The sequence below is a fragment of the Phalacrocorax aristotelis genome, chromosome 1 (assembly GCF_949628215.1).
Source record: "Phalacrocorax aristotelis chromosome 1, bGulAri2.1, whole genome shotgun sequence".
Classification (NCBI taxonomy): domain Eukaryota; kingdom Metazoa; phylum Chordata; class Aves; order Suliformes; family Phalacrocoracidae; genus Phalacrocorax; species Phalacrocorax aristotelis.
Window position 1 is genome coordinate 71,938,433 of NC_134276.1, and position 25,291 is coordinate 71,963,723.

The 25,291-nt window shown below is 43.4% G+C and overlaps 1 protein-coding gene and 1 non-coding gene across 2 annotated transcripts; one reads left to right on the forward strand and one right to left on the reverse strand.

Moving 5' to 3' along the window:
- Window positions 1-6,787: 6,787 nt before the first annotated feature.
- On the reverse strand, window positions 6,788-14,918 carry NMS (neuromedin S). Its single transcript, XM_075081934.1, has 8 exons — window positions 14,755-14,918; window positions 14,563-14,618; window positions 14,124-14,174; window positions 12,976-13,035; window positions 10,495-10,530; window positions 9,486-9,527; window positions 8,450-8,480; window positions 6,788-6,904 (listed from the first exon to the last, which is right to left on the reverse strand). Exons 1-8 carry the CDS (start codon window positions 14,819-14,821, stop codon window positions 6,882-6,884), a joined length of 366 nt encoding a protein of 121 aa, XP_074938035.1. The 5' UTR covers window positions 14,822-14,918; the 3' UTR covers window positions 6,788-6,881.
- Window positions 14,919-23,520: 8,602 nt separating this feature from the next.
- LOC142052200 (U1 spliceosomal RNA) lies at window positions 23,521-23,684 on the forward strand. Its single transcript, XR_012658769.1, has one exon. It is a non-coding gene; the product is annotated as a U1 spliceosomal RNA (small nuclear RNA).
- The last annotated feature ends 1,607 nt before the right edge of the window (window positions 23,685-25,291 follow it).

Sequence of the window (25,291 nt, forward strand, 5' to 3'; positions counted from 1 at the left end):
AGGTTCACAGCACGAAATTATACTAACAAAATGATAATAAAAGCTACCTTTCATTAAATACAATATAGAACATCCTCTTCAAAGTACAAATTTGATAGAAATAACTTTGCTAGTTCTGTTGATCACAGAAGTGCTCATTTACTTTGGTAAAACAAGACATTAACTGCATGCTAGTTTTGCACATGACTAGTTCTGTCGTATCCCATGCTACAGATTTCAGCTTAGGTCTAGTCACCTGTAGCCGAGGCTGGTACGTGACTGACTTGTAAAGAAAAGTAAAGAAAAAATTCAAAACACAGCTCCTCTGGCACCTCTCTTGTTACCAGTGCTGCAAAACACATTTATCTTGATGTAGCATTACTTTCCTAACTCAACTGTGGGGTGGTGCTATTGTCTGTCAAGCAAAATGGATGTTTTCAATAACACACATTAGAAAAACCTGTGTACATAGTACTCCACAATTCAATGAAGCTGTGGGCAGATGGAAGCATGGAGATGAAACGATGCCTGGAAAAGCTCTTCTTTACCTGCCAGGAGGACTGACGTTGCTGATGGATATCTTAGTCATGCAGACTGTCTGCGGTTCACTCTGCACTGAGATTTGTATGGTTGTAAGCTTGTCATCTTCTGTCACCTTCACTTTCTTTGTGAGGAAACATCCCACATGATGGCCTCGGAGAGCCTTGCCCAGGTGAGCACAAGGGATGCATAGTCTGACCTCATTTGTTATCTGAGTTAGGAGCGGACCAAGCACAGCACACTAGCAGCCGCCGGGTAGGGCCCGCTGTGCCTCTGCTTTGAGCATCACAAATTTGATATTGGCGTTGCCCTCTGCTGACCGGTCCCAATATTGCAATGCTAAACATCCTTGTCCTTTTGGAAGTCAAGCGCATGCTTTATTGCAAGTCACAAAATAGGGACTTCGGGTTATCTTAGATTATACATAGTCTGTGGATCTACAAAGACTATACACAGCTGTGGAAATGAAGTTGAAACATGGTGTAAGACTACCAAGTTATAATCAAAGGCTGGTTTTGGTGTTTATTTATGTAGCAGAGTCTCTGGTGCAGTCCCCAGAGAGGCCCCACTGCCCAGGGTGGGAGGCAGGGTGGGTGGCTGTGGCACATCCTTTCACTCCAGGGTTGTGAGAGGAAACGTGAGCTCGGTCCTATGCTGAATGAGGCTCCTGGATTTTGCTACTTTTCTGACGGGTCACACACAATTGCGGGTCCTTTGTGCTCTGAGGTCGGTTCGTGTGTGTTCTGCATTTTTACCTTTTCTGCTGGAAGTTCTAGTCCATATTTAGCTCTCTTGCTGATTGATGTTTAGATAGCTATACTCCAGAAGCATGTATTTATGTGCATGCATCCCCACACACAGAGTAATTCAGCAGGCAGTACCTGAACTGCTGATTAGAATCCCCTGGGTGCAGAGGCTTTGTGGTAAAGATATTAAAAACCTTTTTCTTTCAAGTTTCCCATATGTTCTCCTTCAGACTTTCTCTATTGATCTCTCAGCAGGTTTAAGGCTAATAGGTAGATGATATTTGGAGTACAAGGTTCTTTGCCCCAGAGAAATGTCAAAATTTTAGATGGTGAATCATAACCAGCTATGAGATCAGTCGCATTTTTGTTTCTGCACCGTGGAAAAAGTAGATCCAGAAATGACTGGAGAAGGAAACTTGACAGCTACTTCTAGTTGTTCAGTGCAGAAATCTATCAAGGTGATATATATTTAGATTAAAAGAGTTTATGCAGTCCAGCCCTGTCAAGTATATGCTTTTACCCCGTCTAATAAGGTAGAGGGGTGGCAATTGCAATGTGTGCGCTGTCTGGAAGAGACAAGTAAGACAAGTCTTCAGAGCAATCTCCACATAAGCATCAGCCTCGGCTGTCAGTAAAGATACTGCAGTCCCTGCTCAACTCTAATATTCCTGCAAAGAAATAAACAGCTTGTAGCTGGAGTTCATTTGGCCACCTCACATGCACTAGGAAAGCTGGGATGGGACTCTGGCAGCTTTTGGCCAGCCTGTAAAGCAGCTGCATATCATCTGCCAAACCGGCTATGCTAAGCAAATCGTTTAAATCTCTAGCAGGTAGATTTTCAATTTCTGCAGCTAGTTCTGTCTAATCACCTGCTGAGAATTGCGAAGATGAGACAAGCAGTCAGCTGATGTATTTTTAGTTCTTAGTTCTTTCATGTCATGCATGCATGGCAGTTGTCTCACTGGGTGTTGGTCAGTCCTCAGTGCCAGTCATCTGAATCCTCTGCATTTTCAAAGGACTCTAGTTTGTGTGCCGTCTGAGTTCGCAGGTCACAAATGGGCTTTTCCATTTTTTCTGTAACCCATATGCTTCCTTTTCCAGGCCAGGATGTTTTCCTCTGTTTTGCACAAGTGTTCCAGAAGCAGAGACAATGTCCTTCCCAGGGCTGCCCTGCAGCTCTGGGTACATACAGCTCTGGGCATCAGGTGCCACTGTCACAGGTGTTAGTAACATGAGGTAATAATATGTAAAGTGCTGGGTCTCTAAGATTGAATCTTTCACTTCTCCAGAAGCAGCCAGAGCAACTTCTATCTGAAGTAGTACTAATCTTTCATTAAATGAAACATAATTAGGACTAAACATTGCATCACGATGTGACACTGAAGAGAGAAAATGCTGCTTGCAGTAATTTTAGAGCTGGGACTTTTGTAACTGAGAATCCAAGTGAGGTGTCAATCCCCCTGGAGAATTTTTATGACCAAGAAAAGGTAACTCTGCCTATCAGTCAGTGCTTCATTCTCCTAATTTTCAGATTTAATGTGAATCTTTCTTCATTTGAAGCTTACCTCTCCCAGCAGTATCCATCCATGGGTGTGGTGGATAATGCCAGAAGTGGTAAGCTTAAAATGGAGCATTTCATCATTCCCCTTTTCAAACTTCCCCACTTGCAAACCAACTCCACTTTGTTCAGGGTACAATCTTTCCTTAACTTCTGCCTTTCCTCTCTGCTGGGCTCTTTCCTGTTGGTCACACTCTTTCTTGTCCAGTGCTACTCTGTACATGAAGTCTTCCCTACAATCAGTAGTGCGACACCTCCCACGCACAGTCTTTACAGCCTCTTATTCATTCCACATCATATTTTTGTGTTCTTCCCAACACTGTGATATTTGACTGTCTACAGATACCCGTCCCCTTGCTGCAAAGCTGCAACCGATTATTCTTCAGTATGTGTAATACCTTCCTTTTCATCCTCAGCAAGCCCTACATACTTTTTTCTAGATGTATCTTTGTCAAGACCATTCTGAATGCTGACTTTGTCCTCCAGCACTTGCCGTCCCTCCCAGCTTGCCGTTGTCTGGAGATTAAGCGGGCTCTTCCCTGTGGGAGCCGAGAAGGGATTAAGGCTGTTCAAGGCACCGGAGCATGTAGGGACCGGAGAAAGTGAAGTAAAGCACCAAGAGGGTTTTCCTGTCATGCTTCATGCTCTGGCGCTTTGACAAGTGGCACATCATGAGGCCGGGCAGCTCTTCCTCCCCCACCAGCGAGCGCATTTCCAGGTCCCTTGCTGTGCGCTCTGCTGAGTAATGCCTTGCGGAGCCCAGCTCAAGCAGGCCAGGCTTTCAACGCAGGAGGTCCTGAGCCAGCCTAAAGTGATTTTTGAGGCAAGTTAGGCAGCACAAAATTGTGCGGTCCTGAATGTGCCTGCCTTCCCAAGAGCCGGCAGAGCTGTCTCTAACCACATGATCTAAGCTGAGGCAACTGGTTTCAGGAGTTGATTGTTAGAAAAAAATTTCACTTTGCAGTTTAAACGTACTGCCTCTCGGTGTAACTGAGTCTCCCTCCTTGCTCCTTTTTATCACAGGAGGGTGGATAAGCATTGGATTTACTTTTCTAAACACATTCATTACTTTGTATACCTTGTCATATAACTCTGTATTTGTCTTGTCTCTTGCTGACAATGGGAACCGAGCTGTCACTTCTTGCAGAAATTTTTCTGTGCTTCTAATTGTTTTTGTCACCTATGTCTGTGCTCCTCAATTTCTGCTGTGGGTTTTGCAGTAGGATGTTCAGAAAGAGTTTCAGGCCAGGGATGACCTTTACATTTCAATATTATTAATCTTGCCTATTCGACAGGTGACATTTGCGTTGCTCCAGGGAGTAATGGCTTCCACTGAGCAGTGAGCAAGAGATCTCCTGTGTATTTTACAGAGGAGCCACAGTTACTACAGAAATATGGCTGAGGAATCTAAGCTAGTTCCTCACCTGCAAATTACTACCTATTTATCAGCCTTCTTTAATCAGTTTGAAGACCCAAATAGATGTTATTCTTGAAACCTGTTGTGGGTGGAAGAAGCCACCACTGATCCTGAGAGCACAGCATGAGTTGCCTAAGGTACAGCATTGCTGAGGTTTAACCCCAGCTCAGCCCCATGCAACTGCTTGCCCACTTGCCCCAGCAGGATGGGGGAGAGACTTGGAAGGATAAAAGTGAGAAAACTCGTGGGTTTAGATAAAGACGGTTTAATAGGTAAAGCAAAGCAGAACAAGGAATTCATTCTCTGCTTCCCATCAGCAGGCAGGTGTTCAGCCATCTCCAGGAAAGCAGCGCTCCACCATGCTTAACAGTGACCTGGGAAGACAAACGCCATCACTCCAACCCCTGCCCCCTTTCTCCTTCTTCCCCCAGCTTTACACGCTGAGCATGACGTCATATGGTGTGGAATATCCCTCTGGTCAGTTGGGGTCAGCTGTCTTGGCTATGTCGCCTCCCATCTTCTTGTGCACCCCCGGCATACTTGCTGGCGGGCTCTGTGGGAAACGAAGGCCCTGATGCTGTGCAAGCACTGCTCAGCGATAGCTAAAACATCCCCGTTAGCAACAGTATTGTGGTCACAGATCCAAAACACAGCACCCTACAAGATCCTATGAAGAAAATTAACTCTACCCCAGCCAAAACCAGTACAAATATTTATGCAGAACTGAGCAAAACTTCAGCTTTGACCTCTGAGATGAAACAGGCTACAAGTGCCGTTGCTGTCCTTTTGTGTCGTTATCTCATATTTATTTGAATTACCATGGTGCATCCCCACCACTTGCATTTGGCTTCGCTGTTTCTTCCAGAGGGGCACCCCAGCAGGCTCCAAATACTTGAGGAGCCAGAGGAGCCAGCATCTCTTTGGTAGTCTTTCCATGGGCTAATCATTCACAAAAGGATTCAACAACACAGTGAACAACAGCAACATTCTGCTGCGAGGGCACAAATAAGCCTTAATTGCCTTCAGCAGCCTCCATGGGGACTCCCCACCCCACCAGCACTCTCTGCCCAGGTGGAGGCACAGGAGCTACAATTCAGCCAGGGCTTGACCCTGTTAGAGGCTGAAATACATAGCATGAAATTGTACTCATGTCACAGAATAACCAAAGCTGGCAGGGACATCAGGAGGTCTCTAGTCTGATCCCAGGCAGGAATTCAGACATGATTTTGTCTACTCTGGTCTCAAAAACCTCCAAGGACTGGACAGCACAGCCTCTCTGGACAACCTGTTGCTCTGCCTGGATTTCTCAATCTCTCTTGCTTCAACCTATGCCCGTTGCTACTTGTCCTCCCACCCAACACTGTAAGGAGCCTGACTGCTTCCTTGATGACCCCTCATAGGCACTGGAGGGGCTGTTAAGTGCCCCTGAAGGCACCCCCCTCCAGGATGAACCAGCCCCATTGCCCCTGTATCTCCTTACAGGGCAAGTGCTCCAGTCCCCACCACCTTAGAGGCCCTCCATGAGCTCCCTCATTTGTCCATGCCCTTCCTGTATTGTGGGGCCCAAAACTGGACACTCCTAGATGTGGTCTAATTGCTGAATAACTCATCATTTCCCTCTATGTACCAGCCAAACTTCTGTTAATACAGCCCAAATCAGGAACTTATCCAGTCAAAAACCCCTAAACCCCCCAGGTTTCTCAGGGTTTGTTTTTGAAGGGAGAGGAGTTCCCAAATCCAGTTCATATGTGGCTGTGCCAGCATAATGGAGATGGTACCATGCTGTGGTACTAAGAGTGAGTAGCCAAGGAAGGGAAGGGCAGGGTAAACAAAGGGCTTGAGGAAGCCAACACTATGGGACACTGTCTTGTGGAATCCCAACCTGGTGTGTATCACCAGACCCTGGCTTTTACTATGCTCTTTTCTTCCTAAGGAAGTAACTGCTTGGTACTTGAAGTTTTCTGCCCCAGAAGGTCTCTACCTACCCAAACACATCACCCTGCTCCATACAATGCAAGCACAACTAGCTGCACCACAGGTTTAAATGCATGATCTCAGTAAGAAGTGCAGATGTTCAGAATCTCTCTCATGACTCATTTGTAGTTTATGATAGTCAGTAAGGCAAGGCTGGAAAAAAAAAATACACCATCTGATCAAATAGTGCCTGTGTGTAACTATGGTACTTGTTCCACTTCTTTCAAAATACTTTGGATTCATCAGTTATCATACTCAACCCCTTAGTTATTCATAATAAGAATTAAAATGACCAAGCCAACTTTAATATCTTATCATGCTGTTTGGGATAGTATTCTGAAACACTGGGGAAGTCTGTTAATTCAAAAGGGCAAGCTTATCATTCATGACCCCATTAAGATAAAGATCTAAATTATAAAATGCACTGAGTTGAAAATAACAAGTATTCAGATGATTGATTTCCTTTGAATACACTTGGAACCAGGCAATGCTATGCTACAGCTCAATGAAATAGAGTACCTGCTTCAATAATGAAGGACAAGAAGAAGAATTAGTGATTGCAAGTTTATTACATGGAACAGCAAATTCAAGACAACTGAGTCACATAATAGACAAACAGTCTCTTTTCTTTGTATAAAGAAAGTCATCAAGCTGGTAAATTGACCCATTAACTTCGTGTTCCATTGTACTCTGAAACAAATAAACACAACAATTCATATTCAGATCAACATCTCAACATGTCTTTGTATTCAGTTACATATGTCTGGTCCTTCCCAAAGTTAGAAATTAAATAGTTTCTGGTGCTAGAATTTGAAGCTAAAGATGGATGAGAGTTTAGAAGTTTGGATAAGTGTCCAGGTCTATTGTTTGTACTGAAACATGAATCCTCCTCCTCACAGTTCTCTTTCCACCATGCCCGATCTCCACTGTCCTTCTTTTAGGGTATGGAGGTACGGTGTGCATCTTGCAACGAGATAAAATTTACTGCTATAAGGCTTGCTAGGGCATTGTTATAGTGTAATGGCTTCTACACTAGACATTTAATAAGATCTGTTTGAAAGTATAGCAAGTCCACTAACGCCAGAGCACTTCAGAGTACTGTGAAGCAAGTTTACTCTTAATTGGTTCTGAACTGTTTTGCCCAAAAGCTATAGGGACTCTCTCACTGTTTGGCTTATCTTAGCAGTTGTCAACTCATGCTTCCTATTTTTCTGAACAGCTCTGGGCAGCACTACTTGTCCCTACACATTTCATAGCTATGAAACATTTCTTGTGCACATGTGTACCTAACACCACAAGAACAGTTGCACTGCCTCAAACCAGAGATCCATCTGTTTCTTATCTTCCTTATCATCCATGAGAAGCAATCGACACGCAGGGCAGTGCCTAAGACCAGAGGAAGCAAGTAACAATGCTGCTTTACAATACTCTCTCAAGCCTTTGGGTTCTTTCTTTCTGAAATGGTTTAATCCTGAATATAGAGCAAATGTGTTTTTTACTTGTGCTTTCTCTGCAGTTTTTCTTTCCTATCCTTCTGTTCCTTTATCTCCCAAAGAACATCAACCCTTTCAGTTAACAGCTGGAAGTAATTCTTACATTACAAAGAAAACTAATCTTTTATTGTGGAGTAAAAGATTTGAAGGAGGCTGAAGGAGGGGACACATGCGCATTGACTGTCTTGTCCATTTCCCATTAAAGTTCACTAAGACCTTTAACAGACACTTTCAGAGAGAGATATGCAACTGGTAGGTGACACTTAGATCTCACTGTAGTCCTTCCTTCCATCCCCACGCTGCTCTTTCTAGTTAAGATTTACCCCAAAACAGGTCCTAATTCTGATGTGAGGATAACTCCCTCCTGCATGCAGAGATCTGTATTAGTGGGATTAGGTGACTGAGGATGTCTTGGAACAGAAAGGAGTCTACCTTGTGTTCCGAGTACAATTTACATCCTCTGTTTTTAAACTTGTAATTTCTGTACCATTTCTGTCATTTTGCAGAGGATGAAAGCTCCTCCTTACTGAACCTTAAAGAAAATCCTTTTATCTACACTGTACACTGTAAGTCTCTGAGCATTAAAAAAAATGCCCAGACACCTCCTAGTGACCATATGAAACATCCATGTGAATATCTAGGTTTGTAATACTTCTCAGTAATGCCTTCTGTCATGAGGATCATCATTAACGAAAAAAAACCAAACAGAACAAATTCCTGGCACTTTTGGTTGCCTACTTACCACTGCCTTTGATAGTTCTTCCATTTCGAGGCTGAAAAAGATAATAATTACATGGCTGTGCAGAAGTATTAGATGACAGATTTATAAACATACCAAAATATATCTCCCATCATGCAGACAGAGTACCTAAGAAGGCTGCGGTAAGATTTCCTTTAAAGGGACAACATGTCAAATACCGGGGGATCCATGCAGGGTGGGTTTTGGCTTTGAATCTGAGAAATATTCATTCAGCCTCTGTCCAAACAGCTAAAGAGTCTGGATTTAATTAGTCTCATTAGGGGTCTTGGTCCCAATTCATTGGGGTACTATGCAGATGCCTAAAAAAAAAGAGCATATAAATACCAGCACTGGAAGTACCTGGCTAGACACACTTGAAGAAAGCCAAGATGTAAATGACAGCTGAATTGGGACTATGGTTACCTGCTATGACCTACCTTGTTTTTTAGGAATATCTTCAACACATTAAAAAAAAAAAAAACAGTTTGGTGTTAATCACAGAGCATGTCTAAACCAGCATATTCTGCATTAGACCATGCCATAGTTCAGCAACCCAATGGGTGAAAAACGTGAGATAAATTATGATGACGTCCATAATTTTGCTTTGGCGTTTCACCCTGTTACAGTGTGCCATCACTTATTGGCCAGACCTTTCTGACCAAGTGGACGTTCAGCTCACGCACGTGTTTTATCTGGTGAATTTAGCATCAGTGCACCTCGGCAGTCTCAGAGATACACGCTACATACTACTTCTGTCTTTGGATGATTTGGCTCAAAAGGAAAAAAAACATTTTTTTATTTGAAGAGGTGACTCTGCAAGTATTTAATCCATTACTATCCCAGAACTCATCATCTTGTTATCTTTTAGTTGAATGAGAGCTCTTTAAGCAAATGACTCCCCCTAAGCTTTCAAGCAAGAGATATTTGGCCTCTACTCAAAACAAGTGCAGCAAGAATTTGTGAAGGGAAACAGCTACTCATCTATGGCTATAACATTGTGTGCTATTCAGAATCTTTAAGTAGTAAGAGATGCAGATACCCTGAAAAGGAAAAAAGGCCGTCCCAGAGTCCCATGACTATCCTGTAAAATAAAACACAAGCATTAATAAAATACTATAAACTCAGTTCCATAGATCTGTTAACAGGTTTTGGTGTCATTCCATCAGACTATCAATACATTCAGAGCCTTTTTCAGCAGCAAACAAGATGTTGATAGTCCCCAATGCCCATTCATCTGGAATGCTGATTAAAAGTTAATACCTAAAGGGCATTGTCAAGAACTACCCATTCCTTCTAGTGTAAATATACTAAGTTACCGTTATTAAAGATTAACAGGCTTTATAGAATCATAGAATATCTGAAGTTGGAAGGGACCCATAAGGATCATCAAGTCCAACTCCCTGCTCCTCACAGGACTGCCTGAAACTAAATCTAAACTTCCCATAAAAACCACAACAGAACATACTTAGTATGCTAGGAAAACTACAAAAGCAGAAAGTCTATACACAGAATGTTCCCTGTTCTTTCCCCTCTAGTGAGGTAAGAGTTTCATTGTTCCATTAATCCAGTTTGTCACAAATGCCCACTTCCTTCTGCTGGAATATTCTGGCAAGGTTTCTTCTTCCCCACCACCCTCTATCTTAAGCACTAGTATTTATAATAGGAAAAACACAACACTCAAAAGAAGTCACAAATAAAACCACATCTTTGTCCTGGCTGCACAAAACTGCTGTAGTATGATAAGTTTTTCTATAAAATGTTCATTTTCAGGGAAGCGATAGTTAACAAGGGATGTACGACTAAAACATACACCAAACATTTCCAAACACCTAAAGCATAACCAATTTCGGGTGAATAAGTGACAGAAAGAAAAATGTATATAATCTTTACACATGGTGGATTGCTTTGCAGAAGCAGGATCAGCACAGCTCACTTCCCAACCACTGAAAAAAAAAAAACCCAGCTGACTGTAAAAAAGCAGCAAGATAAGTAAGGAAAGGGCCACACTTCCTATCTATTGCTACTCACTTGCCTTCACATTTACATACCTTCTTTGTAAACTTTGCAGCAGCAGTCTGTGACTCCTGCAAGTGGACAGGGTAAGTTAATCAAGATGCTGTTATTTCTTTGGTTTATTACAGTAATTCTCCATCATTGGTGAGGTTGCTCCACTCCATGTGAGAAGGGAGAGACTGTAACACATACCAGACCGGTAAAACAGCAGCACACAGATCTTTAAGATTGATTTTAAATCTTGCCTTAACCAATGTTATGCCATTCATTACCATCATTCAACATGCTTCCCTCACTGTGCAGCAAAGCACAGCCATGCCCTGGGAGGTGAGGCAGAGCTCCACCTGGAGTGAGCAGAGAAGCTCCATTCCTCCGGCTTGAGTTGTACTGATAGCTCTTACCTTGTTAAAATGTGGCCACTCTCCACCTTTCAGACTGCCCTTGGTTTTAAACCAGGCATGATTGCTGGTTTTAAGCCTTCCTCTACACCCTTTATTCTTCATGAAATTGCTCATTTTTCTCAGCCTTACACCAAGGAAAAGACACTTTCCCAGGAGTTTGTGGGAACAGACTAAGCTCAGAGTCTGGTACATCTGGTTTGGGAGCCCTCCTGCCCACAGCACAGCTGCCTGGCTAAAAGATCCCAGCTGGGGATAGCTCTGTGTGCCACAGCCAGTTACATCAGTGACTAGGCTTAGTTACCTGGGGTGGGCTTGAAAAACCAGCACATATAGTAAGCAAGGATGTGAAGACAGGGGAGGAAAACACAGTAAAAGCATGTGGATGGGAAACTGGAGGGGAGGAATTTAAAAAGACAAGATATACAAGAAGGGAATCAGGATTCAGGGTGCAAGATGAGCTTCTAAACAGTGTGTTGGCTTGACTTTAGGATGGGAATTTCACACTCCCATGGAAGTGACTGCAATGTAGCTGGGTTTAGATATTTAGTTCTTTTTTATCCCTTTGAAAGTACCATCTGCAAGATTTACCAAAGGTGAGACATTGAAACTAAGTAGTCTGTTAGCTTCCCAAAAGATTTTAAGTTCCCCAGATGGAGTTTAAGTACCATTAATGCTAAAATTGCTATTGACTTTGCCTTTCATAGCGCTGAGGCATCCACCCTCTTGAAACACCACCTACCTTCTCTACATAAATCTATAACTCTGACTGAATCTTTTTTTTTTAATCCACACAAATACAGGGTCATGCAGAAAGTTGAAGTCCAGCTGAAATCAGTAGGATTTCATGACTGTTTCACTGGGTGAACACTACATATAGACTCCTGTTTGCAGCGTCTTCTGAAGTTTCCTCAGGAGAAAGTACAACTCCATGTTATAAGAGATGTGACAAGCTGGGTAAAAATTTTTACTTTTTGCATAGCTCTTTTTTCCATATCCCACATTTAGATTTGATCTACCACTTAATCAGACCATACCAAGGAATCATATTGTAGATATGTAGCTGGTATTAGTCACATCTCTTGAAACGCTATTGTGTGGGATCCAGCTCCCAACCCTGAGGATGTGTAATAGAAGTGAATTTTTTGCAAAGTTAGTAACTAAAATAGTAACCAGGAATAGGGCACCATTCAAAGTTACCTGATGATTCTGGATGTCCCCTCATTAGCTAAGCTGCAGAAGTATGAGAGTCAATACTAAACTCCAAACATTAGAAATTTAAGACTGAAATGCTAGAATTTTTTTTATACAATCAGCTTCTGTGTTGTAGAGTTTTACAGCTGCTTTAGGAAAGCATGCTTGGAATTACAATAAGCTGAAGACACTGGCAAGAAGAGATATTGAAATACATGTCAAAACACTTTCTATTATTGTCTTGAAGGCTCTACTCATGATTTAAAAAAACAGACGACTCAAACTCCACAAGTAAATTTACTTTTTTTTTTTTTTACACAAACCCGGGGGCTGAGTGAATTTTGTGGGAAAGGCTCTTAATAAACTGGTGATAATAAGAGAGTGATATAAAGCAGAACTGACATTGAGCTAGGTTCTAATATGACTGCACCAATGAGGAAGAGCTATACTCAATAGCTCCTTAACTTAACCTTTTGGATCTGTCTCAGAAATACAAAAAACCAAGCTCAAGCAGAGTATTAAAATCAGTAAAGCCACTCATATGTCTCTATGTTCAGCATGAGCTTAAGCATGCCATTATTCCAAAGTTGCAAATATTTTTAGCATATTCAACCCTGGACTATTCAAAAGTGAGGGTCAGGTTAAAATACTGACCCCAGTGGTAAGTGGATGTTTGGTTCTTGAGCTCTCAACTGGTGTAAAACAGTAATTTGATATAAAATTTAATGGAGTTAAGAATTACATGCAAACTACTAAGGAGAAGAAAAAAATCTTACATATACTCTCCATCTCCTAAACCACGATGATGTTAGATTACACATTATTGTTTTGAGAGAAATGTCAATAGTTGGTTTTGGAGGGGTTGATTTTTAAGTTTAAGGGGGAAGGGGATGCTTTGAAGTAAAAGAAGCAATTACACCTTACCTCATTTGTACGCATGTTGTTGAATATGGAATAACAAAGATCCAAAACCATGCTGGAGATCTGCAAAACCAAACAGTACTTTAATACAATTACTGAGAGGATGTGGTGCCCATGGTTTGACAGAACGGGCTTGATTCTGATCCTAGTACAAGATAAATTGAACACAGTTCCACTAAAACCACTCAGAGCAGACTTACTGAAGCTATTATGAGCTGAAGAACTAGTATTTTATATGAGGAGAATACACCCGATACTACTAATGACTGCAGCACAGTCTTGTGCTATAAAGAGACCTAAATCAGCCTCTTACATTTAAAATACATTTTCCTATGATAAGTGTTCTACAAATAGGTTTGGGTGTTGGCATATTTAGTCTACACTCAATTTCATCTATAAGGATTTCAGTCAATCAGTACTATAATCTTTAACCATATGCTGAATTATACTGTCCCATACTCACTGCCACAGAACAAGGATTTGCTGATCTATACAATCACATTAGACAAGAAATAACTACAGCTCCAAAGGAAGTAAAATATAGGACACCTGAACAACTGGCTCTGGGAACTATTTTCCACCAGTTTTGGTTTACAAAACCGAAAGATTTCCCAAAGAAAAAAAATTATGCTTAAAATTTCCAGATAATTGCTGATCCTGCAAAGTTTCTCTCCCCTTTGAAAACGAACAAAAAAAGACCGTCAGGTTCAGCATCAAATGCAGCAGGGCTGGTCTTCCAAAGTTACTTAGTGGTCTAAAGAGTTTGCAAGCTCTGGGCCAGAGACACCACAGCAGAAATGAGCAGAACCTCCCCCTCGCTCCCCTCCCTCTGAGCACTGTCCACCCACCACCGCAGAGCCAGGACAAGGCAGGACCTTGCCTGTAACTCCTACAGCACTGAGCAGCGCTTCTTGCTTCAGTGCTAGCTACCACTGCGATGGGAAGAAAAGCACATTTTGTTCTTGCTCTAGATCTGAGTGAGCCATGCAGAAAGGAGAACACACACAGTAGCAAACTTGCTCTCCCGAGCCACTGGCTCCCTGGAAGAGGCTCTGCCAGCTGCAGCCGCTGATGCTGAGGGTTACATGGCACAACCAGGATGTCTGAAATAGAGTCCCAGCAGATCAAACAGATTACTAAAGTCAGTTTACCTGGGGTTGCTTAGACAGTTCCATCCACTGACTGAAACACATCGCCAGTTGCTTTCAAAAATAAAGATCAGACATTAACAGTGGGCCTTTCATAACTTGGGACCTGCATTTTAACTCAGGGCATCAGGAGTGGCCGGTCATGAGCCCACCTGCCCTTTGCTGACCCGTATCCCATTCCGCACACAGCTGTGCATCACACCCCTGCCCAAACCGCTCCCACCCACCTCCCCGGGCAGCAGAGGGGTTCAGCCTTACTCTCTTTACCACCCACCCCAGTGATTTACTAATATATTTCCAGCCCGTGGCCGTTTTCCTACCGCATTTCCCTGCCACGGGCGAGCCTCATTTCCCACCTGCCTTGCCCAGCCCGGCTCTGCCCCACACCTCCGCCGGGCATCGCTTCCAGAGGGGCGGGCGAGGAAGGTAAAGAGGGACATACCTGGCTTTTGGGCAGGTCCACGCCGTCCCTGTAGCGCGGGAAAGGCGACGGGAACCCTGCGAGGACACGGCTGTGAGGAGAAGACACCGCGGAGCCCAGCCCCGGCGGCGCCCTTCGACGGGAGGCGACCCTTTCCAAGGTTTGGGGGTTCGCTGGGTGTTCCCCCCTCCCCGTGCTGAGGGCGGGACGTACCTGAGCCCCGCGGGAGGGCACAGAGGCAGCAGGCGGCGAGCAGCAAGGGTAAGGCGGGCGGGGGCATGGCGGGGCGGCGGCAGCGGGCGGCTGGGCGGACGGGCCGCCTTTATGGGGCCGCGCCGAGCCCGGGCCGCCGCCGAGCCAATGGGCGCCGGGGCGGCCCCGCTCCCTCTCCCGCCGCCGGTCACGGCGCCGCCGGGCACACCAACCCCTGCCGCCGCTCCCGTAGCTCCGCCGGCCGTGACCGAGTAACCTCCGCCCGCGGGAGGGTCCCGGCGTCCCGTGTTGAGGCGCCCCGTCCTCCGCCCTTCGGAAACCTCCGTCAAAGCTGGTTTTCTACATGGGGTGACAGAAAGGAGGGAGGGAAAGAAGGGGCTGTGCAAGGAGAAGCGGCGCAGCTGCCAGGATTTTAATTTTAAACAGAAAATTCAGTTTTGTGGCAGGGCTTACCGAGCCTTTGCAAAATACTTCCCCTCGTGGCAGCTTGGGAAATAAAGTTTGCCTTCCAATTATAAGCGATGTGAACTTTCATATCAAACAAGTCCCAGCCCATCTTATTACATTTAACTTCATGTGAAGTGAGGAAAGCCGTCCACCTCTTATTTCATTTCATAGAATCACAGAATGGTTTGGGTTGGAAGGGACCCTTAGAGCCCATCCAGCCTAACCCCCCTGCAGTGAGCAGGGACATCCCCAACTAGATCAGGTTGCTCAGAGCCCTGTCCAGCCTGACCTTGAATGTTTCTGGGGATGGGGCATCTACCGCCTCTCTGGGCAAACCTGTGCCAGTGTTTCACCACCCTCATTGTAAAAAATTTCTTCCTTATATTCAGCCTAAATCTACCCTCCTTTAGTTTAAAACCATTACCCCTTGTCCTGTCACAACAGGCCTTGCTAAAGAGACTGCCCCCATCCTTCCTATAGTCCCCCTTTAAGTACTGAAAGGCCACAATAAGGTCTCGCTGGAGCCTTCTCCAGGCTGAACCATACCTACTATTTCATATTAGGTAAGGTTGTAGACAAGACATAGAGCTGCTTGTATCAGAGAGGTGATTCTCTGTTCTTTCTGATTTAATCATTGGGTTTGACTTTGGAAAACGCTTCCCAGTTTTCTCTGTGCTAGTTGTAAGGTAGCTACAAGAAGGTATTAATGGCACAGCAGCCCACCTTAGCTCATAGTGTCCCTCAACGGCTGTGCTGTGCACTAAAAGGATGACGGCAGGGCTGCTCCTGGTGCATCTCAGCATCTCAGAGCAGTCAGAGGGGAGACGCAGCCACTTTCTTGCAGAGCCGAAAAGGGGACCCAGACTTCATGCGATTTCATCAGCTCCGCAACTGTGTGTCCTGAGTACGTAAAGAGTCGCAGGAGCAGCTGAGTCACCCCAGCACCATTAGTTCACCCTTTGTCCCTTCCCCTCGGAGGGACAGCCATCTTTGCCTCATCACAGCCCTTTGGGTGCAATAATCTGAGTGGGGAGCTGCCAGGAGAGGTCACATGTTGCTATAGCAGGCACTCAGCCGTCAGCTTCTCACCTGTCTTGACTGGAAATAGGAGTTTCATGACAGGATAGTATTAAAAGAGATTATTCCCTCTGACTGTAGAATTTTTACCCTTTGTGGGAGCTAAAGCAGATGGCAGTGAGTTTTGTGATGGTGGTTGCTCATGGGCAATCATTCCAGGCTTTGAGTAATGAGGAGAGAGTGTGTTCCAAGAAGCCCATATTCCTTTCCACAGTGACTCTGCTTTCTGTCCAAGCCCACGCAATCCTGGAGTGAAGGGTGTCTCTGTAATTGTTAAATTTTCTCAGAAAAGGGAGGATGGCATTTTGTTTTTGATGGCAGCAAGAAGCAGGTTCCTACTTGGTGTAATGTCATTTATGCCAATGTGGTCACATTAAACGTGAAAACAGCCCCACTAGTGTGAGCTGGACCCATCAGAGGTAGATAGGTAAAGACACTCTGAAGGATTACAAAATTTTGTATTAACTATCTTCTTTCTGTTTTTTGACATTTTAACCAAACTGAAATTATTGTTCATCAACATTGTTTCTGTTGCTATGCTTGTCACAGATCTTTCACCCAAATCACTCCCTTGCTACAGAAACATGGGATCTTAGAGGCCCATTCTAGATTCTGTGTTTGTTAGTATCCTTTTGAATGCATACTAGGTACTACTACTTTTAAATGTTAACTATTTGCTACGTTTTAGAGTAGAATACTATTAAAAGGCTACCAAGTCGCTAGTGATTATTCACTGTAATGGGATGTGGTGCTCCGGCTTTCCCTGTCTGGTAAGGAAGGCACAGCCTGCTGCTTTCTTCCTCAGGCTAGTCATTACCTGCCTAAAATCCCACTTCTGTCCCACACAGCCTCCTAAATAATAGCCCCTTTCAAAGTATTTACCTATGTCTGAGTTTAGGAGTACAATTTTTTTGCAATAGCATAGGGAAAGGGGTGTGTGATCATGGTCGGTGCGTAAAACCTTATGAACTAAAATAGTGGATGCTGCCTGAACCTTTCCTTCCTACTTCTCATGTGCAGTGCAGGATCCGCTGCTTTACTGCACCCCTTTCCAGTGAGTACCCTAAATGTACCCTGTGCTTTCCTTCAGCAAATTTTGCCTACATGTTGCTCCTGTGAATCCTGTGGAGTTATTAATTTGCTTCAAGTGAGGTTTATACTTAGAGATGAGATAAAAATTAAGTCCTACAAGCTCCATTAAAAAATACCAGTACAACGTATTACCAAACTGAAAATAGTATTTTATCAGTGACTGTGCAGTATGAGAGAAGAACAGGTAAAAGTGTTTAAAAGAAGAATTTCAAATAGCTGAATATGTCATATTATGAACACATTCTCCTTCCTTAAATCAGAACTTTCTTCTGCTGCTGTACATTTCATTTCATAGGTGTTGGCTAAAGTGCAGCGCCACCAATGGATATGTCAGCAACAAGCCACATTAATGAGCCATACTTTTACTGCACAAATTCCTCCGTTAATGTTCTGCGTGCAAAACATTAAATAGGTTAAGTGTTTCAGTGACCACAGTTATTCATAAACCAGTTAAAAATGAAGGTTTTGTGGAGAGTCAATGAGAAATGAGGATTTTTTTTTAATGGTGAGTCAGGAGGCTTGGCATATATTCAGCAACAGCAATATTATGGCACCCATAGTTTCGGATTAAAACAGGCTGTGATTGATAAATGAAGAATAAGAAGAAAATTTGGCTTCAACAGGCATAAGGATGAAGGGCTGGCTTCCTTTTTGTACATGATCTCAGTAATGAAATCAGCAGGTAATTGCAGGCAGTGAGGACAGAGCCAGAAAAATGTCACCATCGCGCAGTTCCTGAGTGCATCCCAACTGGCTGCTTCTGCTCCCACACTCCTCTCACCCTTTGCAGTTTGGCAGTGCTTGGTATAAAGCCTCATCCTGCTCTCAGGGCTTTCTAAACCTAACCCACGATCCGTTTGGAAAGATGAGAAAAGCTGCAGAAGTTGGAAGATATTCATTAGGCAAACCTGCCATAAAGCCTGCTCATCTTGTATTAAATATGACAATGCCTGTTTATGCTGGATACTAGGCTGGTTTACTGTGGGTTTATCTAACATGCATTTACCTTTCCAGCACAGACAAGCAGTCCTAACGGTGAGAGACTGCCTCATTTTTTTGTTTCTACAGGGACAAGGCTCCACTCAGCACTGAGAGCTCTGGGCCCAAACTTTGCTCTCACCAGCACACACTGGCCATTGAATTCCTGGTGTTAAAAAAGACTGTGGGGAAAAAAAAATCACACTTTTCTAAAATAGACATCTAGTCTATTTTTTAGTACAGGTGTTGATTTGGTTTTCAGAATCACAAGTAAGTACAGAATAGTTAATTCTCTTCTTTTGTTTGTGGTTGGATTGCTATACATTACAGATATAAAGCCAAGTCTTAAAGTTCAGTAGGACAGCAAGTAAATATTTCAAGGGGATCAGTAAAAGCATGCCTCATACAGCTGGAGTTCAAAGACAAGATGCTAACCAAGAGCATCAACATGGAGGAGAGGTGCTAATGGGAAGTTATTGAACTAAACCTGCAATCTGAATGTTTCTATTTTTTGGATAGTTGCTTGGTTAATTTCTTGGACAAATGTGATTTTATTTCTGCTGCATTCAGCTAGAGAAGAGGAAATCCCTCTGAAATGAAGCAAGTAGGGAGTGATCGTGCCTCTGCACTCGGCATTGTTGAGGCCGTACCTTGAATACTGTGTTCATTTTTGGGCCCCTCAGTACAAGAAGGACATTGAGGTGCTGGAGCATGTCCAGAGAAGGGCAACAAAGCTGGTGTAGGGTCTGGAGAGCAGGTCTTATGAGGAGAGGTTGAGGGAGCTGGGGTTGTTCAGTCCGGAGAAGAGGAGGTTGAGGGCAGACCTTATCGCTCTCTACAACTACCTGAAAAGAGGTTGTAGCAAGGTGGGTGTTGGTCTCTTCTTCCAGGTCACTAGTGATAGAATGAGAGGAAACGGCTTCAAGCAGTGTCAGGGGAGGTTTAGGCTGGATATTAGGGAAAATGTCTTTACTGAAAGAGTGGTCAGGCATTGGAACAGGCTGCCCAGAGAGGTGGTGGAGTCACCATCCCTGGAGGTATTTAAAAGATGTGTAGAGGTGGCACTTCAGGACATGGTTTAGGAGACATGGGGGTGTTGGACTGACAGTTGGACTTGATGATCCTAGAGGTCTTTTTCAACCTTAATGATTCTATGATTCTACCAGGTCATACTGTATGGAAACAGTACTGTGGCAATGAGCTATATCAGGCTATACTGGGCTGAAAGTTCATTAGAGTCAGTACGCTTTGAAGCATTAGAAAAGATCTTCAATCTAGAACTTTCACTTGGCTCATTTTTTTTTGGTGCTTCCCCAGTCAGACAGGGGAGCAGTATGCTCGTGGTGGGGGCGACGTGGTGAGTGTAGTGCAGAGGGACCCTGCACCTGTGGCCCAGCAGGGCTTCCTTGGAGGCACGGGGGTTCAGGGGGTGTGGGGAGCAGTGGGGGATCACACACAGCCAGAGCAGGCACATCCCCCAAAGGAGAGGTGGGCAAGGAGGGGAGCCCCACACCCAGGGGAGGGGGGTGGGCACTTGTCACTCCCAGTTTGGGATTTGGACTTTTTAGGATTAGTTATAGAAGTGTTCAAAAATTTGTAGGACTTCAGCAAGTTTGTGAGTGTCTAGTGTTGTGGTTTATCTGTTGGTATTGATCTTGAATGTATTATTCACCAATTGCTGGCTAATTATGTGGTGTTAATAAATCAATAAATCTCTTCAATCTTGACTTGGTTTAAACTATGAGGAGTTTTTCCCTGTCATAGTTATGCACCTGAATGTCCCTCAATGCTAGTAAGATTGTGCATGAAATGCAATAAGGTGAGATTTCTTCTCCCCTCTATAGTAACACATCTTGAGAATGCATCTTGTCTGTCTTAAATGGCAACTGCTGCACTTTCTGCTGGATCTGAAGGCTCTGAAATAAATGAATTATTCCAAAGCCAAAAGAGAAGGGGGGAAAATGAGAAAGAATAAGCATGACTTGAGGGAAATACTGACAAAGAATGGAACAGAGAGCTCTGTCTCTCAGAGTGACTATCCACAGCGAAAACCAAGTTCCGACTCAGCAGAGGAGCGCTCTATCCTTTGTATTCTGTCAAATGCAGCACCTGCCTGTCTCAGCCCTACTACCAGAAACAAGCAGAGGCCAGAGCCTCTCTAGCATTCTTGTCTGCAAGTAACTGGGGAAGACAGACTTTCCTCCACAATATAATTTAGACACCACACTTGAAAACAAGGACTGCTTATTGTTTTACCTGGAACAACTTAACTGATGAAGAAGGAGGAAAAGCCAAAATTCAAAAACAAGCAGCCACACCAATAGTCGTGTCATCCACCTTCTCCTAAGTGCATCTTACTGGGGAGAGGTTTTAGCAAAGATGACACATTGGGACTCCATCTCCTCACTTGTTAATATAAAAAGATATGGCACAATAACTGGTGAATCCTGTTCGGTTTATCACTGCTAACCTCAGAGATCTGAGATGGCTAGAGGTATGTGAGTCTCATGAAGCCATATGAAACGGGAGATCACATTGTGCTAATTTAGTTGGATGAATAGCCCTGAGTCAGGAGAATTAATTGTATGCAATTTAAATTGTCTTTTTCTTTCTGTTGACAAAGTTGTTATATTCCTGGCCAGCGTCTAAAGAAGATAGTGTTTAATGGAAGAGTGAGGATGGCTGTAAAAGTAAAAACCAATTCACCTATGGTGAAATGCAGTAAGATATATGTGTATAACATTAAAGAAGCCAATAAAGACTATATCGAAGCTTCATGATGCATAATAAAATTTCAGAAACAAATTCTAGAGAGGGCATTGGATATATTTCCAAAATCCAAGCTACCAACTGAAAAATATTTTTTAATGTCCTCTGTTCTACCTGAGGAATATATTTGTGAATACCATTTTTGCTGGTTTTACATTGAAAAAACTTTACACATTCACTTTAAAGTGTAACCTGACAGGTTCTAGTCATTTGCTGAGGTTCTGGCACATAACAATGATGCTGCTACAGTCCATGATCTTCCCTGCAACTCTGAAAAGCAGTGATGAAGTAACTTCAGTATCAAACTACCATTAACAATTTTTAAAGCAGCTTTATTTTCACCACAGAATAAATAACGTGCTTCACTTACACAGTTGTGAAATCCTAGTGCAAAAAAGGGATTTTTCCTGGTGGAAGAGGGAGTTGGATAAGATGAAACCTGCATGTGGTAGCTTAACGTTAACCTCGTACTGGCCACCGTGTGACAATAAAACAAAGAAAGAAGCTATCAAGCAGAGCTCCCCACCTTCTGTTCAGAGAAAACATAGCCAAAATGAATTTTCCCTATTCTATCTCCAGCAACATCATTGAGAGAACAGCAGAAATTGATTTGACCCAATAACTTCTATAACAGGAACGCATTTAGACAACAACAGTGCTAGGCACAATCTACCATCATGAGTTATCCAAGAGAATGAAGCCCAGTGTGTTGCTGCTGTTATTGTTCCTGGAGAACAAAATCATCTGCTCTCTTTGCATGGCCTGGATCAACGAGTTACTGCACAGGGACAAGGTTTCCTGAATGAAGTGAGTGCTCAAGGAAGCTGCATGTAAATCGGGAAATAAGGATGTCACAACAAAGCACATGCTAACTTTTTCAAACCAGGGAAAGCCTACTCGTTATATTATGTAAAAAATAAAAGGACACAATGTCTAGAGGGAATTGTAAGTGGGTGGATGGATAGCAGTCTCCTTTACTGGGGATAAAACTTAAAATAAAGACAGTGTTGCTGGGGAAATGTTCCTAAATGGTGCAATGCTTCCAAATGCAGGGCTGGGGTGCCCCTTATGCTAAAAAAAGAAATAGTTGTGATTCTGTAAGATTCTTGTGAGCAGGGCCTAAAGATGAACAGAGGACCTAGTACGCTGCAGCAAGAGCTGACAGCCTAAGAAAGGGAAAGGTTTGGGGCTTCAAAAGGTCAAAAAAAAGATTATATTCAATAAGAATTTATGATGCTAGATTGCAAGAGGAGGAATGCTTAATACAGCTGATCTGGGCTATCTACAATATAAAGGAACTGAGAACGGAGTCGTGTCAGTAGGATCTGTGCTCCAAGGTGGTATCCTGGACCACCAAAGAATCCACTTTTTGTGATAATACTCAGTTCACAGTTGAAAACCACATCATTGCATGGCTTGGTCACTTTTTAATACATTTCATTGTTTTGAGCTCAGTTGTAGATTTTGCAATTTAGAGCAACATCAGCTGAAAAAACCACATCCTGATACTTTTTTGAACACTACAGTGATGGATATAAAGCACAGTCTAATACATTAAAGAGCAATAACTTTTTCCTTTGTTTGAAATATAAAACTGGCACCTTCAGTATCGCTATTTATCAAATACCAATTGCAAGAGCAAGAGTGACTTCACCATTTAACTATGTGCTTTGTAACGGAGTATCTTATAATACTTGTTACAGAGTGCAAACACAGATTTCACCACATTAACCTTCTTTCATTTAAGCTGAATACATAGCAAGAAGACGTAGAATTATTCTCCCTCTTTTTAGATGAAGAAATTCCTGGGGATAAGCCATGATGCTTTTCATGGTTGATCTATCACGGCTGGGCCTGACATAAGGTTTGATGAATGGTTGTGGTCACGCAGTTCCAAAACATCAACTGCTTTTAGGGTGAGCTGAATAAGTGGAGAAGCTGGTTGATGACCATCAGTTATATTTGAGAAGATGTCAAAGCTTTATAGTAAATGTTGAAATCATCTTACACTCTCAAGCTTTTTCCTTGTAGTGAGGCTGAAAGCTGTGTCATAAAACTTTCAATATTTACCCAACCCCTTGTATTTTCAGGGCTCTTCTTGGTGGTGGTTTCCATAACTGGTTAAACTACATGCTTTTTAAAAATGGGACCTTTCAAATAGACAATCTCTCATGTGTTCTTACCTTAGTGAGAATGAGATTTTACTGTTGCAGCCCAAGACTGGCTGCACACTAATATCTTGGGAAACATTAAGCTGAAGGAAAAATTTGCCACAGAAAATCAAGGTAAAGCTAGAAGATCTTGTGGGCCTGATGTCTCTGTTTTTCAAGGGCAAGAAATTCAACATAGGTTTCAGTGGCTAAGGAATTCTGTTGACCTCTGTATTGCAACTCTGAAGGCCACATTCTTACTTGGCAGGGGAGACACCATTATCAGGCAGGTGGTTTTCCCAGGGCAAGGCTCATCCCCTGCACTCCGGGTGTGCTGACCCCTGTGATTTCCCCAAATGCAGGATTTATTGTTTTTTTAATGAGGAAAGGCTGAGAGACTTGGGTTTGTTCAGCCTGGAGAAGAGAAGACTGAGGGGGGATTTCATAAATACCTATAAATACCTAAAGAGAGGGTGTCAGGATGATGGGACTAGGCTCTTTTCAGTGGTGCCCAGCGACAGGCCAAGGGGCAACGGGCACAAGTTGGAACACAGGAAGTTCCACCTAAACATGAGAAAAAAATCCTTCCCTGTGAGGGTGCCAGCGCAGTGGCACAGGCTGCCCAGGGAGGGTGTAGAGTCTCCTTCCCTGGAGACATTCAAAACCCGCCTGGATGCGTTCCTGTGCCCCCTGCTCTGGGTGTGCCTGCTGAAGCAGGGGGGTTAGACAAGATGATCTCCAGAGGTCCCTTCCAACCCCTGCCGTTCTGTGATTCTTTGAAATGATTCAACTTCTCCCTCTTAGCTCTTCTTCCTATCCCTATCTCTGTCTACATGTTGACTAGGGAAGTTCCTTGCCCGCTTTTTCCTTTTAATATTTTAGCATGTGAACATGCACAGTAAGTTCAAGCACACATAGCAGCATCATTAACAGCTCGCATTTGGGAAGGCAGCAGAATAATCCCCTGAAAACACAAGAAATTTTCACCTTTTTCATTTTAGATAATGAATCAAGGAAACTATGGGCTAGGCTCCAGATTCTGTTAAAAAAAAAAAAAAAAAAGGATCTTAATTTCCATTTAAAACAGTGAGACATAAATAGCTCCAAAATTACTCTTGGCTGAGGACCATGCACCCGGAGGACCACGCACTGAGGTAAGGCACAGGGGCTGCACCGTACAGGAGGACACAGGCCCTGGGGAGTAACTCCCCGTGGCCAGAGCACAGACTGCCTTTGCACTGCTTTGGCCAGGAAGATGTGCCAAGAGCTGTGAACTAAAGTCCCAACTCCCACAGGCTTGCCTTCCTGAGTTCGGCTGTAGAGCAATGCCTGTCATTTTAGGATAACCCATTGCTTTAGGATAACCCTTCTAGACTTACGTTCCTTAGAATTTCTGGCATGAACATTTTTTCATGCTTTGACAAAAGTAGTGCTGTTCCTAGTTAATTATTGAGCTACTAGATATGGGAAACAAATGTTCAAATTCCTCTTGATGGATACCACATCTGCCACCTCCCGAGAGCCAGCCCCAACCTGCAAATTATAAACTATTTGAAGTACTCAATGTCCCTCTGAAACGTGTTCCACTTAATGTAAAACACTATGATCCTACAGCCATTCATTAGCAAATGGGACCCAGGTTCTGTGCCTCTCTCCACCTCTCTTTTTTATTCTTCTCACACTCCCATGACACAAATCACCTCTCAATCCTCCTTCAGGTGTTTCTGCTTGCCCTAAAACTGGTCAGTTTTCTAACAGGGTGATAAACAAGCAGAAGACAACAGCTCTCCCAACCCTTGCTACGGCAGCACTACTGGTATTAGATCAGTCAAGAATTGTGTCTTCTGCTTAGCACGCTGTCCTTATGTGTTTCTTTAACATTTGAGAGTGTGATCTCAAACACTGGCAAGGTAAAGTATTGGCTCAGAGTAGCATAGCTGCCTCCACCCAATACCTCCTTTTGAGAAACAACAACAACAAAAAAAATCTTAAAAACCTACCTCACTTCTTTTCCTGTGCCCAGA

What these genes read in the sequence shown, in the direction of transcription:
- NMS (XM_075081934.1), bottom strand. Translation starts at nt 14,821, where the DNA reads ATGCCCCCGCCCGCCTTACCCTTGCTGCTCGCCGCCTGCTGCCTCTGT. An exon ending in AACTGTCTAAGCAACCCCAG is followed by an intron (nt 13,036 to 14,123) that starts GTAAACTGACTT and finishes TTGGTTTTGCAG; the next exon opens with ATCTCCAGCATGGTTTTGGA. An exon ending in GGCCTTTTTTCCTTTTCAGG is followed by an intron (nt 8,481 to 9,485) that starts GTATCTGCATCT and finishes TATCTTTTTCAG; the next exon opens with CCTCGAAATGGAAGAACTAT.